Genomic DNA, 13,839 nt, shown 5'->3' with positions numbered 1-13,839 from the left:
TTAGAGAGGGCATGGAGCTGGGAGGGAGAAACCCATGGGAGAGACACACACCGGACTCGGCCTGGGGATCAAATCTGCCCCCCAGTGTGAAGACCGCGTCCTGCGTGGTTCAGGGTTTGGGCTCTGGAAGAGGGGCTGCATGCAGATGAAAGAGACGAGACAAGCAACAATCATTTGGAAATGGGGGGCAGGGGCGGGCAGGCGGGAGCCCAACGCCGGAAGAAGGACTCCGCTTGGGCTCCGGCCTGGCCATCCGTTTATTCAGTTGGGATGCTCCTGTAGCCCTCAGGCAGGCAGGCGGCAGCAACCAGCAGCTACTGAATCAGTAAGGATTTACATGACTGTCTGGTCGGGAAGTTGCTTCAGCTACCATTGTCTCAACTAAATGGTGCATAGCTCTGACCTCTGCCAGGGCTCAAGGGTCACCGGCATTCCGGCTCCTTGTCCACACCTCTCTGCTGGTGGAGACAGTGAGCAGCTTCCTGTGACCCGCGTCCGTGCCCTGGGCTGGACCCTTTGGGCCACTCTGGCCGTTAAGGCTGCGGGCAGGCTGGATGGTAACTTGTGTTTTGTTAATCCTCACCCGAGGCTGATTTTCTATTGATTTTAGAGAGTGGGAGGGAGAGGGAAAGACAGAAACACATCCACTAGCTGCCACCTGCACACACCCCAACCAATTCTGGGGCCGGGAGGAGCCTGCAGCGGAGGTATGCTGCCTTGATCAGGATGGTCGGCAGGCTGACGCGCTATCCACAGAGCCACATGGGCCAGGCATAGATGTTGACTTCAATAGCAAGACAAGGCCGCAGGTGGGCAGGGCTTGGGAGCCGCCTGGGCAGCAGAGAGGGTGGAGCCAGCGAGCCCACGGGCCCGCCCCCCACCCGGACTCCTCACCTCACGGGCCCTCGCGGGCCCTCAGGTCCTTGCTCAGTGGGGCCGCCCACGTGCCTCTCCCACGTCGCCCGGTCCTTCCAGGGTCCTGTTAGCTCGGAGCCCCTCGGGGCCCGGCCGGGAGATCTGCCTGGCCCGCGGCCCTCCTGGCCAGTGCTCCACAGGGAGGGCATCGCTGAAGGGTGTCGGGTTTGATTCCCAGGCAAGGCCAGGGACTTCTGTGACTCTCACATCGAAGTCCCTCTCTCTGTCTCTTGCACTCTCTCTAAAAATTAATAGAAAAAAACACTCTTGGGGTGGCCAGGACTCCCAGTGGGTGAGCATCAACCTATGAATGAGAAGGTCAGGGACTGACTCCCGGTTGGAGCACCCACCCGAATTGAACCTCAAAACCCCGGGACGGAGGGGAGAGGGGAAGAGGGGGGGTGCGCGCGTGCAGGAGGCAGCTAACCTGTGATTCTCTCCTCATTGATGTTTCTCTCTCTCTCCCCCTCCTCTCTGAAATCAATAAAAACACATTAAAATGTACATCCGTTCTTGGGTGAGGGACAGACTGCACACAGCTCTGGCCCCTTGCTCATGCCCGCTCTGACTGAGGCAACTTGTTCTCAGAGCAACGGGCCCGTGCATCATTGTTCCTGTGGTTACAGGCGTGGGGTGGCCGTGGGGTGGCCGGGGCGGGGGTGGCCATAGTGGGGGGATGGCTGTGGCTTGTGGGGTGGCCGTGGCTGCGGGGGAGTAGCGGGGGGTCTGCGGGAGAGGCGGACACAGATGCTCTCGGTGATGCCCGGGCGGCTTCTCTCTTGGCCGTTTCCCCCTTTGGGTGCAGCTCATCCCTCTGACCGGCCACGGCCAGGCCTCCCAGGCGTGTACCAGCCACGGGGCGAGTTCCTGCCGAGTCCGACGCCACTGTCCCGAGGGGCTCCCCCTCCTGAAGGCCCTGCCCTCCAACTGGATGGGACACACATGCCCCACCCACAGCCTTTGTCACCGAGCTTCCCCCCCCCACCCCCGGGAGGCCTGGGACACAGGTCTGACAGGCTGCCGGCGGTCCCGGAGGATCCTGGCCCCTGGCCTGCCCTCGGGGGGGGGTGACCCCCTGGCCCCTGGCCTGTTCTCCGGGGGGGTGACCCCCTGGGCCCTGGCCTGCCCTCCGGGGGGGTGACCCCCTGGGCCCTGCCCTGCCCTCCGGGGGGTGTCCCTCCTGGCCTGTCCTCCGGGGGTGTGTCCCCCCTGGCCTGCCCTCCGGGGGGTGTCCCTCCTGGCCTGTCCTCCGGGGGGTGTCCCTCCTGCCCTGCCCTCCGAGGGATGGGACACACATGCCCCACCCACAGCCTTTGTCACCGAGCTTCCCCCCCCACCCCCGGGAGGCCTGGGACACAGGTCTGACAGGCTGCCGGGGGTCCCGGAGGATCCTGGCCCCTGGCCTGCCCTGGGGGGGGTGACCTCCTGGGCCCTCGCGCCCCTCCCCACTCCACTTTCTCGCTGCGGCCGCTCAGACCAGGGCTGCGGGGCTCACTTCCCCCAGATAAGCCGTTGGACCTGGGGTCGGGGAGGACCGTGCGGGCCATGGGGACGGCGGAGCCCGGTCCGCTGAGCCCGTGTCTGAGGAGAGTGCTCCCCCTCGGGCCGCCCCCCACGCCCACGGCTGCCCTCCGCCTGTGCGGCCAGCCCTATGGCCGCCCCTGCCCCTCGGACCCGCCCTTAGGCCAGAGGGCGGCGGGAGACGGGGGCCTGGAGGGCGGGAGTAGAAATGCTGCCGTGGATGCGGGTCCAGGCCCTTCGGCAGCCACCGCGCCGATCCCCATCCCGCAGCCCCGGCGGTGCCGTGTGCCGGGTCCCAGCGGCCGGGCACAGACCGGGTCTGCGGGATGTGGCCCTGGGCGGGCCCTGCGGGAGGCTCCGGGCCTCCCTCCCCGCGGCCCGGCTGTCCATCCCTGCGTGAGCCTGCGTGTGCCCCCTGCGGCGGGGCGGTAAGTGCCGTGTCCGCGGCGACGGCCGAGGGAGCGGGCCTCAGCCGGGCCTCAGTTCCCGGAGGCCGCCTGCGGGCGCGGTCACCCAGGCCTGGCGGCCTGGCGGGGCACGCGGGCGCCTCCAGGACGCCCGCTGACGGGCGGCGCTTCTTGCAGGTGCCAAGGAGATGGACATGGCAGCCACCCTGGAGCACCTGCGGGACCAGAGGCCGGGCATGGTCCAGACCAAGGTACGGCTGGCGAGGCCCGGCGGGGGGGCGACACGCCTTTCCACACCGAGGCCAGAGCCAGCCCACACCCCTTCAGGTCCTGCCGTCCCAGGCCCGCTCCCACCACTGCAGCCCTGGCCCGGTCCCAGGCACCCCCAAACAGCTCGTGTGCACACTCACTGGGCAGGCAGCGGCACCCCCAAACAGCTCGTGTGCACACTCACTGAGCAGGCAGCGGCACCCCCAAACAGCTCGTGTGCACACTCACTGAGCAGGCAGCGGCACCCCCAAACAGCTCGTGTGCACACTCACTGAGCAGGCAGCGGCACCCCCAAACAGCTCGTGTGCACACTCACTGAGCAGGCAGCGGCACCCCCAAACAGCTCGTGTGCACACTCACTGAGCAGGCAGCGGCACCCCCAAACAGCTCGTGTGCACACTCACTGAGCAGGCAGCGGCACCCCCAAACAGCTCGTGTGCACACTCACTGAGCAGGCAGCGGCACCATTGGGTGCAGACAGGACAGGCTGCCTCGGGAACCAGGACTAGAATGAGGTGACTGCACTCCAGACACAGCCCTCCGACCACAGCCCCGCCCACCCCGCCCCGCCCACACGGCGCTCCTGGTGCCCACACGGGGGGCGGGGGGCTCGCCCGCGAGAAGCCGGCCACGAGGCTGCCTCCTCGGACCCAGTTGTAGAGCGGCTGCTGTGCCATCAGCTGCCAAGGTGTGGGCAGGCGGAGCCACCGCCTCCGGGCGGGCCGCAGTTCCCCACGAAGTGTCTGCGCTGGGAGGAGGGGAAACGGGGAGTCCCGCCAGGAAGCCACTGCAGACACTCCGCCCAGACAGGCAGAGCAGCCGCGTCTCCCGAGACCGGCAGGAAGTACTCCAGCTCAGCACACACTGACGTTTCTTAGACATTTTTATGTGAAGTTACAGTGTCACACCTGGGGAACGGTGCAGAGATCAAGCATCCAGGGCGCAGCTCAGGCCCCGAGGGCAGGGTCCAGGTTGGGTGGCAGTGGGCTGGCTCCTGAGGCTGGGTAACTGCCCCGATGGGCGCCGCCGCTGTGACTGTGCCCGTCACCCTCACGCCGTCCCCGTGGGCATCCGGGTTCCCCCCGGAGGACCTGCTGGACTCACCCCTCTCCTTCCGCAGGCGCAGTTCGAGTTTGCTCTGACAGCGGTGGCCGAGGAGGTGAACGCCATCCTCAAGGCCCTTCCCCAGTGAGGCCCGCCCGGCCGCGGCCTGCGGGCACCGCGGTGCCGTCTCCAGTGTAGCTGCTGTAGTAAGGTCCCAGCCCATAGTCACTAGAGCTTAGCCGCTAATCACGTGTATTTTTGTTCAATTAAATAATAATGAAGAGAGGTTGTGGGATCGTCCAGCTTGGGGGCTACCTGTCCATCTACCCTCGCCGTCATTTCCTTAAAGCTCATCCTCACTCCCAATCGCAAACACTATTGTGTTCCTGCTGCGTGTGTGCGGCCCTGGGTTAGGCTGTGGCCTGTGCCTCTGGGTCACCGGCAGCCCCAGGCACAGAGCGAAGGCTCCGCAGAGACCAGCTGGTCAGCGCGGGGCACGGACGGTGGCCTCCTGGAGCTTTGGGACCAGTATCAACGAGGTTGTCCCCGCACCTCCCTCCCGCTCTGGGGCTGCCCGCCAAGCTCGGTCCCCCCCACATCTCCCCTGCGGTGGGCGGCCCCGGGGCAGCACGCCCCGCCACCCAGGGAGCACAGGTCCTGAGCAATGTGGTGGTGCGCCCCGCCCGGACCCGCTCAGCGGCAGCAGCGGGTTTACACACTGCAGACACGAGCACTCTCTGTGGGAAAGCCTAAACCAGTTCCCGCGCCCGGCAGTGCTGTGGCCCCTCACACAGCGCCCCCCACGCTGGAGAAGGGACTGCAGGCACCACGTCTCTGCGTGACGGCTCAGAGCCCGGCAGGGGGCGCTCCGCAGGCCCGCCGTCTGCCGTCACAGACACGGGTGTCCGCCTGGCCACCCGTGCGGGGAGAGGAGTCGCTGCGTTCACTCAGAACAGCAGGGCCGGGCTGGGCTGGGTGCCAGGCTGCGGCCGTCCCCCGCACGCCCGGCTCCAGCCCAGGCAGGTGCCACGGCGAGAGGAGGCACCACGCGCTGACACGGTGGCCCCACCCCCACACTGACATCCCCACACTGACACCCCCATCCCCACACTGACACCCCCATCCCCACACTGACACACTGACATCCCCATCCCCACACTGACACCCCCATCCCCACACTGACACCCCCATCCCCACACTGACACACTGACACCCCCATCCCCACACTGACACCCCCATCCCCACACTGACACCCCCATCCCCACACTGACACCCCCATCCAAACACTGACACCCCCAGGGGGAGAGGGCGGGGGGAAGCGGCGGGAGAGGGTGTGGGGGAGGGCTTGGGGAGGGGCGGGGGAGGGCGTGGGAGGAGGGCGTGGGGGAGGGCGGGGGGAGGGGGAGGGGGGAGGGCGGGGGGAGGGGGAGGGGGGAGGGGGAGAGGCCTAGGGGGCTGCTGGCAGGCTGGCACTGCAGCAGGAGCCCCATGGGACCGGTAGCCACGGCAGGGGGCAGAGCCCTCAGCAGCCTGGTCTCTGGGCATCTGGGCAGGCGGGGGGAGTGGGCCTGTGAGAATGGGCTAAGGATGAAGGCTGCTGTTCATAAGCCTGAGCGGAGCGTCTGCCCTCTGTCCCTCCCCACCCCGAGGAGGCTGGCCTTGAGCCGGCCTGCCCCCTTCCCCACCACCACCACCGCACTTCGTCCCTGGCCTCACCTGCTGAGTGGAAGCCCGGCTGGGCAGGGCCTGGCCAGGGCTGCCCCTGCCGCACCCGCACCCCGCACCCCACACGCCAGCGGCCGGCGGGAGCCGCTGTGACGGGCGCCGGCCCAGCTCTAGGACAGCAGACCTGGTCCCGGAGGCACAGGGTTCCCAGGGCTCCTTAGATTCTGCCTTCCTCCGGAGCAGGCGTCCGGCAGGGAGAGTTCCTGTGGGGACAGACACCTTCCCGGCCAGGACCTACGTGTGAGCTTAAAACAGCCCCAGAGCCGCTGGCCGGCTTCTCTCCTCTCCTGCCCTCCAATATCAGCAAAAGCCTGTTTTTACAGCACTAAGCTGGGGCTCAAAGAGCACACACAGCAGAGAGACCAAGCCCAGCGGGGGGGCCCCGGTGCTGGTCCAGGAGCAGGTGGGAGGCGCAGGCGTGGGCGCCCTGCTGTGCCCAGCCCTCCACCGGCACCTGTGGCTCCTGAGTCCCCCGTCCCCTCTCCTCACAGACGCCAGTGTGAGCAGAGAGCCCTCCCCCAGGGGCCGAGGGGCCTTGTTTTCCCCGTCCCACTTGGCCTTGGGCTTCCCTGGAAGCGGCCTCTCCCGCTGCAGCTGCGGCTGCGGCTATGGCTGCTGGCCAGGGAGGGAGGCGTGCCTGAGGGAGGCGATGGGCTCAACTGAGCCACCTGGACGCCCACCTGACTCACCTCACGCCACCCCCCACCCCGCTCCTGTCCTGACCTCGTCCTGCCTTTGGCTTTGTTTTCGTTGGTTTCTTGTGTTCGACCTTGGAGCTGCTTGTGTTTTTGGTGATGGTTCTGCGATGCAGTGACAGGACCGCTCCCCTCCACCCCGGAGGCTGCCTGCGGTGCTTTAGGAATTAAGGTGGAGAGAGACTGGGACACCCGGGGTTGGAGGCACTGGCTTTCCAGGAGCAGAAATAATGCAGGTGGACCCCACCCCAGGACGGACAGCAAACCCTCAAGGCTCCAGCTCCCTGTAGGAGGCTCTCCATAGAGCCCACACCCTTACCCTGCACTTGCTGAGTCTGCTGGCCTCACCTGCCCCTTCCTGCGGCACCTTCATCCTCCTGTGGGGCAGGTTCCGCTCAGCCCAGACAGGCCAGCCTCCGACCTGAGGCCCCGCTCCCTCCCACCGAGTCCCAGGGCTGGAACCGCCTCGCAGGGACCTGCCTGCGGGCCGCGGAGGGAGGGAAGTGGCTGGAGAGGCAACACGAGGGCTTACGGCGAAGGGGGAAACGCAGTCGACTCGCCTGGGTGCCAGGGACGCGGGCCCAGCAGCCAGTGTGAGTGGCCAGGCTGCCGTTCCTGCCGCTGGCACAGCCTGCAGCCTGGCTTAAGAGACTGACGTTTGGCGGGCTTCGTCCCCAGACAGCAGGGGACGCTTCTGGCATTTAGCTCGTCGATTTCCTCATTGTCTCCACGGGTCGACCGACCTGACCCCAAACCTCATGCTGTCACTCATCGTAAGTAAATTTATCAACATGTATGTAATGGAACACTCAGGGGAGTACTAACTGTTTGCATGTGAAATTACTTCATTCTTCATGCTTCAAGCAATTCAGTTCTGCATAATAAAGTATGATGGGGCAGCTGACAAGCCCGTCTGGCTGCGGTCTGTCTGAGGCTGAGGCTGCGGTCTGTCCTAGGCTGTGGTCTAACCGCTGGCCCTTGGGTCCCGTCCCTCTGTCCCCAAAATCCTGGTCCATTCAACATCTCCTTGACCCTAAAAAAACGCGCCAGTGCCCGGGAGATGGGCACTGTCGTCTCCCCGGGGGCTAGCTGCATCAATCCGCCCTGAAGGGCCCTACAGGCCGCTGCCTGAACCCCGTCACAACCTCCTCCTCCATTCGTGGCCTCCTCAGCCCTGCTGGGCGGGGAGCTGGCCGCCCGCTCCAGGTGGTTCCCAACGCGCCTTCCGGCATCAGCTGCGCTGTGCGGTCACACTGGGGACCCACCCGCTCAGCCGCCTGCCAACGTGGACACCACGGCCCACAGACCTGCCCACTGGCCTGGGGCATGCATGCTCTGTAGACACGAGCTGTGACGGCCCGGACCCACAGCCCTGAAACACTGTGCTCGTTGCGATGCCCCGGAGCCGGAATTGTCACCAGATAGGTCCGTGTGCTGGGTGACGTTTCCTGGGCTTTGGAGGGGTTTCTGGTCTCACTGTCCTCATAAGAAGAAACTGTTTGGCAGAAAACATGCTTTGAAAAACATCATTTTCAATCTGGCTGGTGTGGCTCTGTGGTTGAACGTCAGTCTATCAACAAGGTGGACAAGAGCACATGCTGGGTTGTAGGCTCAGTCCCCAGTGGGGGGCGTGCAGGAGGCAGCGGATCGATGATCTTACCTTTCTCTTCCTCTCCCTCCCTCTGTGACATCAATAAAAGTCTTTTAAAAAGTACATCCTTCTCCTACAAGCTGTATCTGTACCGGATGGCCCAAAATAGAGCCCTCCACCTCCCTCACACGCTCCACGTCCTGTCACCAGCGTCCTGAGCGTGCTGCGGAGCCCGGGCTTCTGTGTGGTCCTGGCCATCGCGCATGCAGAGGCTGCGTGCTTGGTTCTAGGCGGTGTCTGCTCTGCTGCTCAGGGGGCGTGGCCGATGGCTCGGGGGCGTGGCTGTGGGCTCAGGGGCGTGGCTGATGGCTCGGGGGTGTGGCTGATGGCTCGGACGTGACTCGGGGCGTGGCTTATGACTCAGGGGCGTGGCTGGGCGCTTGAGGTGTGGCCGATGGCTCGGAGGCGTGGCTGAGAACTCAGAAGGAGAAGGTCTCTGCACCTTTGCCTCAGTTATCAGGACTTTCCTGCTTCTGCCTCCATTTCCACATCACCTGACGGTAGACACAGGTGGCATCGAGTCCTCTGGGCTTTTTATTTTTCTATATTTTAAATTCCAAGATGATCGACCTGGCCCTGAGCAGAATAGGTAACTCGTGGCCCTGGCCGTATGGCTGTGTTTAGAGCCAGTCAGGTGCATGCGGGAAGCAGCCAATCACTGTTCCCCTCTCTCTGCCTCCACCCCCTTCCACTCTCTAAAAATCATCGGAAAAATACCCCCAGTGCACCTGGCCCGCCAGGCAAGGCGGGCATTCCTCCCAACCAGGCAATTCCCAAGCGGCACAGAGGTGTGAACCCTGGGTGCTGGGTTCCCTGGCCGCCTCGCCTCCTAGCCATCACCCTCCGCTGACCTGACAACCTATTAACAAGACTAACCATGACGGATGGACTGCTCCGGCGCCGCCCTCCACAAATTTGGGGGGCAGAGTCCCCCCAGACTGGCCTAGACCCTGGGGGGATGTAGTGGCTCCTGTGGCCTCAGCCTGTCCCCACCCGCTGCCAAGTACAATGACCCCTTCTGCCCCTGTCCCCAGCGTGTGGGCGGCCATGGGGGGGGGGGGGGGACGGGGTGCCCCTGTCTGCAGGCAGGGCGGCCTGCCCCTCCTGCTGGTGCTGGTGCTTGTGAAAAGTGTTCAGTTACGGAAGCCCCTGGGGCCCTCTTATTTACACTGACGTTCCCTGTTTAAAACCCGTACATATCCCCGGCTGAGCATGAGCAACAAAGAATCCCAGGGTTCGGAAGGCAGAGCATCCATGTAACTCCCTCAACAAGGAGGAAGGCGCCGGCCAGCCTGGCTCCATGGCTGGCGAGTCCCCGGGCAGCACCAGCAGGCCGGACACAGGCCCGGGTTTGGCGTTTGATCCCAGCAGGGGGCGTACAGGAGGCGGATGTTTCTCTCTCTGTCCCTCTCCCTTCCTCTCTCTGAAATCAATAAAAACATTTTTGTTAAAGAGAAAGAAAGGCTCCAATGTCAGACAATCACACCTGGTGTTGGTGGGTTGGTGGGTGGGGGGGGTTAGATTATTGGAATCCGTCCTCGGCCGGGAAACCCATTCTCACTCCCGGCCTTTCCATCGACCCGGAATGAAATAAGGTTCTTTTTCTACCCGTTCTTTCCTGTCCCCCCCTCCGTGGCCTCTCGTGGGGGCGGAGGCTGCTGGCCAGCCCCTCCCGCCGGATTCCCCGAGGCGGCCGCCTGGGTCCATGGGGAAGAACAGACAATGGCGGGCAGATGGTGGCCTCGCCCGCAGGTGCCTCCGGGGCGGCTCATCGGATGCAGAGGGCACCCAGGCCTGTGGCTTCCTAGGACTGAAGCCCTGGACACAGGCTCCTGGCCGGCCCCTCCCCGCTGGCCGGGCCCCTCCCCCCTGGCCGGGCCCCTCCCCCCCGGCCGGGCCCCCCTCCCCCCCGGCCGGGCCCCCCTCCCCCCCGGCCGGGCCCCCCTTCCCCCCGGCCGGGCCCCTCCCCCGGCAGGGCCCCATGGCTAGGCCGTTTGCGGCCAGTGCTCCTCGGCCTCGGGCGGAGGTGGGACGAAGGGAAGCGGACGGAAGGAAGCCGCAGCGCCATCCATTGTCTCGGTCACACAGAAGGAATGGCCCCAAGGTCACAGGGGTCACGGAGAGCCTCACAGCTTTTCCAGAACAAACAGCGGGCGCCGCCCTCGGCCGCCTTTTGCATGAGAACGGACGGCGCTGGGCCCCGGGGCCGGCCTCGGGCCCGCGGCCGCCGGGTGGGGACCGGCGTCTCCGCAGGAGCGGAAGGGGCGGCGCCCGCACTCAGACCCCGGGCGCGTCCGTCGTCCACCGCGCGCTAGGAGGGGGGCGGGGCCGGCGCCTCCTAGCAACCGCGCCGCGGCCGGCAGCCAATCGGGGGCGGCCCCAGCGGCGCGGCCCCGCCCCCCCGGGCTCTGCCAGAGCCGCGCGCCCCGCCACACAGGCCGGGGGAACCCCGCCAACCCCGCGGCCGGACCCGCTCCCCGCACCGGCGGCCGTGGCGGGGCGTGGGCCCTCAGCCTCCCGGGGCGATGGCGCCCCACACCCGCCGCCGGGGGAAGGCCTTCGCGGCCACCGCCCCCGAGCCAGGCCCGGGCGCCGGGAGTGCGGGCGGGCGACTGCGCTCTCCGGGCTCCGGCATCAGGGCTTCCTGCGCTCAGTGGTTAGAGCGCACGCACACACACCCCCGCACCGAAAGGCAAAGGGCCGGAGTCAGGGCACAAGTGGGAGGCAGCCAATCCGTCCCTCTCTCCCTTGCTCCCTGTAACGCTAAAAGCAATGGGAAAATGCCCTCGGGTGAGGATTAAACAACGGCATCGCTTCACACACACCGCTGCTGCTGGGGAGCCTGTGGGCCGCTCTCACCTGGACCGCCGCCCGAGCCCCGGCGCCGCAGGGCGCGAAGGCCAGGCTGCTTCTCAAGGCGGTTACCTCCGGACAAGGCCGAGGCCCAGGGAGGGGCCACACCGGGAAACAGGAGCCTCGCCCCGGGGACCTTCCCGCCTTGCATATTGCTGGCCATTCCGTTCAAACCCGCTCATCTTTTCTCCCATTTTATTTTATTTTGCTGAGGGGGCAATATAGGCGCTGCTCCCCTCCCTCCAACTCATTTCAGCCTTAACTGGGACATAATGACAGTAAGACTGACTCATTTACTTTACTGCGTGGTATGCATGTGCCCGTGTGTGCATGCGTGTTTGTGTGCATGCTGGCGTGCGTCACGTCTGTGCCCGTGCCTGTGGGGGCCGGTGGAGGCGCGGTTCCTGACCACAGCCCTCATTTCTTTAGTGGAGGCGCCCTCTTGTGGCCACGTCAAGGATTGCACCATGAAATGCCACCTTGCCTGAGGTCTTACCCATGTCTATGTTTACCCAATATTTCAGAAAATATTTTATTTGGGGTTTGAAAAGTTGGGACACCAAAATATTAATGCAACCACCATTTGTCCACCATCCAGAACTGAAATATCATTGCTGACATGTACACATAAGGAACTGTTTGACTTTGAAATTGGGTCTCAAAAGAACTGTTGGCCCAGAAAGCAGCTCACTAGACTGATTCATATGCCTTTCAGCGTAACCATTAGTGCTTGTCTCTTTTTCAATTCTTATAAGTAACTTCCAGTGGGACATGATCTCACTCATCTAGGGGAAATGGTAAACAACATAGACTGAAGAACAAGAACAGACCCAGAGATAAGGAGCCATGGGTCAGAGCCACATGTGTCAAACACAAGGCCCGCGGGCCAAATCCGTCCCGCCAGGCCTTGCAATGTGGCCCGCACCGCGCTGTCATCACTGCACTCCGCTGCGTTTCCATCACAATGACAGTTTATGACTGTTCAGTAAACCATTCGGCCCTCGATTTAGGCTGGATTTTAGATTTTGGCCCCTTCTCTGATTGAGTTCGACACCCCTAGGTCAGACTGTCGGACCTCAGAGGGAGGATGGGGAGGAAAGGGAGAGATCAACCAAAGGACTTGTGTGCACACATATGAGCCTAACCAGTGCTCAAGGACAATAGAGGGGTAGGGCATGAGTGGGGAGGGGTGGGGGATTGGAATGGGGGGTTGAGGACTAATATGTGATACCTTAATCAATAAAGAAATTAAAAATGTATATTAATGCACAGAAACCCCATTCTAGCTGATTCCTGAGAGCAGGGTCCCTGTGCCAAGATGGTGCAATATGGAGTCGGGAGTTGAGGAAGAGACTAAGGTGCCAGCCTGCTTCCCCTCCACCCGTCTACTCTGCTCTTGGGAACCTCTTCTCGGCAGTCCTGCCGGGCAGCACCGAGAACGGACCGTCTGTCTGTCTGGGGGGTAGGGAGGTGCTGCCTTTCCCCAGGGAAGGCTCAGCGCGGGCTCCTGCCGGGGCCCTGAGGCCTGGCCGGGGGTGAGGGCCGCGGGCACGTTGGCAGGACCCACCACACCTGGTGTCCATGTCTCCTGGCCCATCAGGCGGGGAAAGCCCCCGGTGTATCTGCACTGGCCATCCCTCTGTGACGACCTGCATGCACTTGGACACAGGCCACAGCCCAGCCAGCGACCAGCAGCTCCAGCTCCAGCCTGTGACGTGGCTGCAAACCCCTCCAAACAGCCAGAGGAAGGCGGGGAAGAGAGGTCCTCTCACCGGCCTGTGGGTGTCTGTGGAGTCCCCACGCGCCAAGGGTCCCCGTAGGGACCAGCTGCGCCCGGAGGCCAGGGTGCAGTGTGTTCTTTTTTATTTTTACATGTTTATTGACTTCAGAGAGGGAGAGGGAGAGAGAGAAACATCCAGAATGAGAATCATTGATGGGGTGTCTCCTGCATGCCCCCACTGGGGATCAAGCCCACAGCCTGGCACGTGCCCGGACCGGGAACCCATGACCTCTTGGTTCCTAGGTCAATGCTCAACCACTGAGCCACTTCAGCTGGGAAGGGGTCTGTGCGGAGCGGGAGGGCCCAGCAGGGGAACTGGGCATGGTACGGGGTCAGACAAGCTCGGCGTGTGCTCCGTGCGGGTGAGCAGGGAAGGACGCGGCGAGGGGCAGGCCAGAGACCACAGGGAGTGACACTGCGGCCCCTGCAGCCTGGGCGATGGGAGGACAGTGAGGTGACGCCCCAGTGCCCACATCCTGCCGGAGGTAGCCGCTGCCTCAGGACTGGTGGCCACTAGGCCTTCCCACAGCTGGCAGGGTCCCTGTCACCTTTAGAGCCACCTGTGGCCTGTGGATTCACCTGTCACCTATGGGGTCACCTGTGAGGTCACCAATGCCTGTGAGGTCACCGTCACCTAGAGTCACCTGCCACCTGTAGTGTCACCGCCATCCACAGGGTCACCTATGGGGTCACCGTCGCCTGATGGGTCATCTGTCACCTGATACACTGCCTGTGGCGGGAGAAGGCCATGGACACTGGGTGTGGACACTGACAAGGCAAATCTCGCAACGGACATGGGCCATGGGGACGCGCCATGGTCTAAACACAGCAGCCAGGCAACGGCACGCCAGGCGCCCCAGGCCGCGCACCTCCTCCACAGCCAGGCAGCGTGGGGTGGCAGTCATTTACATGCAATAGTCGTAACTATGTCTGCTTAGTGCGGTGGTTGGCAAACTGCGGCTCGCGAGCTACATGTGG

General features: G+C 64.2%; 1 protein-coding gene across 2 annotated transcripts in view; it reads left to right on the top strand.

The window, feature by feature from the left end:
* PTPRN2 (protein tyrosine phosphatase receptor type N2) overlaps window positions 1-13,839 on the top strand; it is a 326,344-nt gene that overhangs the window by 303,022 nt on the left and 9,483 nt on the right. Inside the window, exons 21-22 of one of the 2 annotated variants that reach the window (XM_045578276.1) lie at window positions 3,021-3,094; window positions 4,234-4,306. In XM_045578276.1, the coding sequence (XP_045434232.1) occupies window positions 3,021-3,094; window positions 4,234-4,305 (146 nt within the window). In that variant the 3' untranslated portion in view covers window position 4,306. Of the gene's footprint in view, window positions 1-3,020; window positions 3,095-4,233; window positions 4,517-13,839 lie in introns of those variants that run through there. The other variant, XM_045578275.1, reaches the window with a different exon arrangement.

Source organism: Pipistrellus kuhlii, unplaced genomic scaffold (genome assembly GCF_014108245.1).
Source record: "Pipistrellus kuhlii isolate mPipKuh1 unplaced genomic scaffold, mPipKuh1.p scaffold_m20_p_94, whole genome shotgun sequence".
Taxonomy (NCBI): domain Eukaryota; kingdom Metazoa; phylum Chordata; class Mammalia; order Chiroptera; family Vespertilionidae; genus Pipistrellus; species Pipistrellus kuhlii.
The sequence above is the reverse complement of the archived record's forward strand: the minus strand, read 5'-3'. Positions and strand labels throughout refer to the sequence as shown.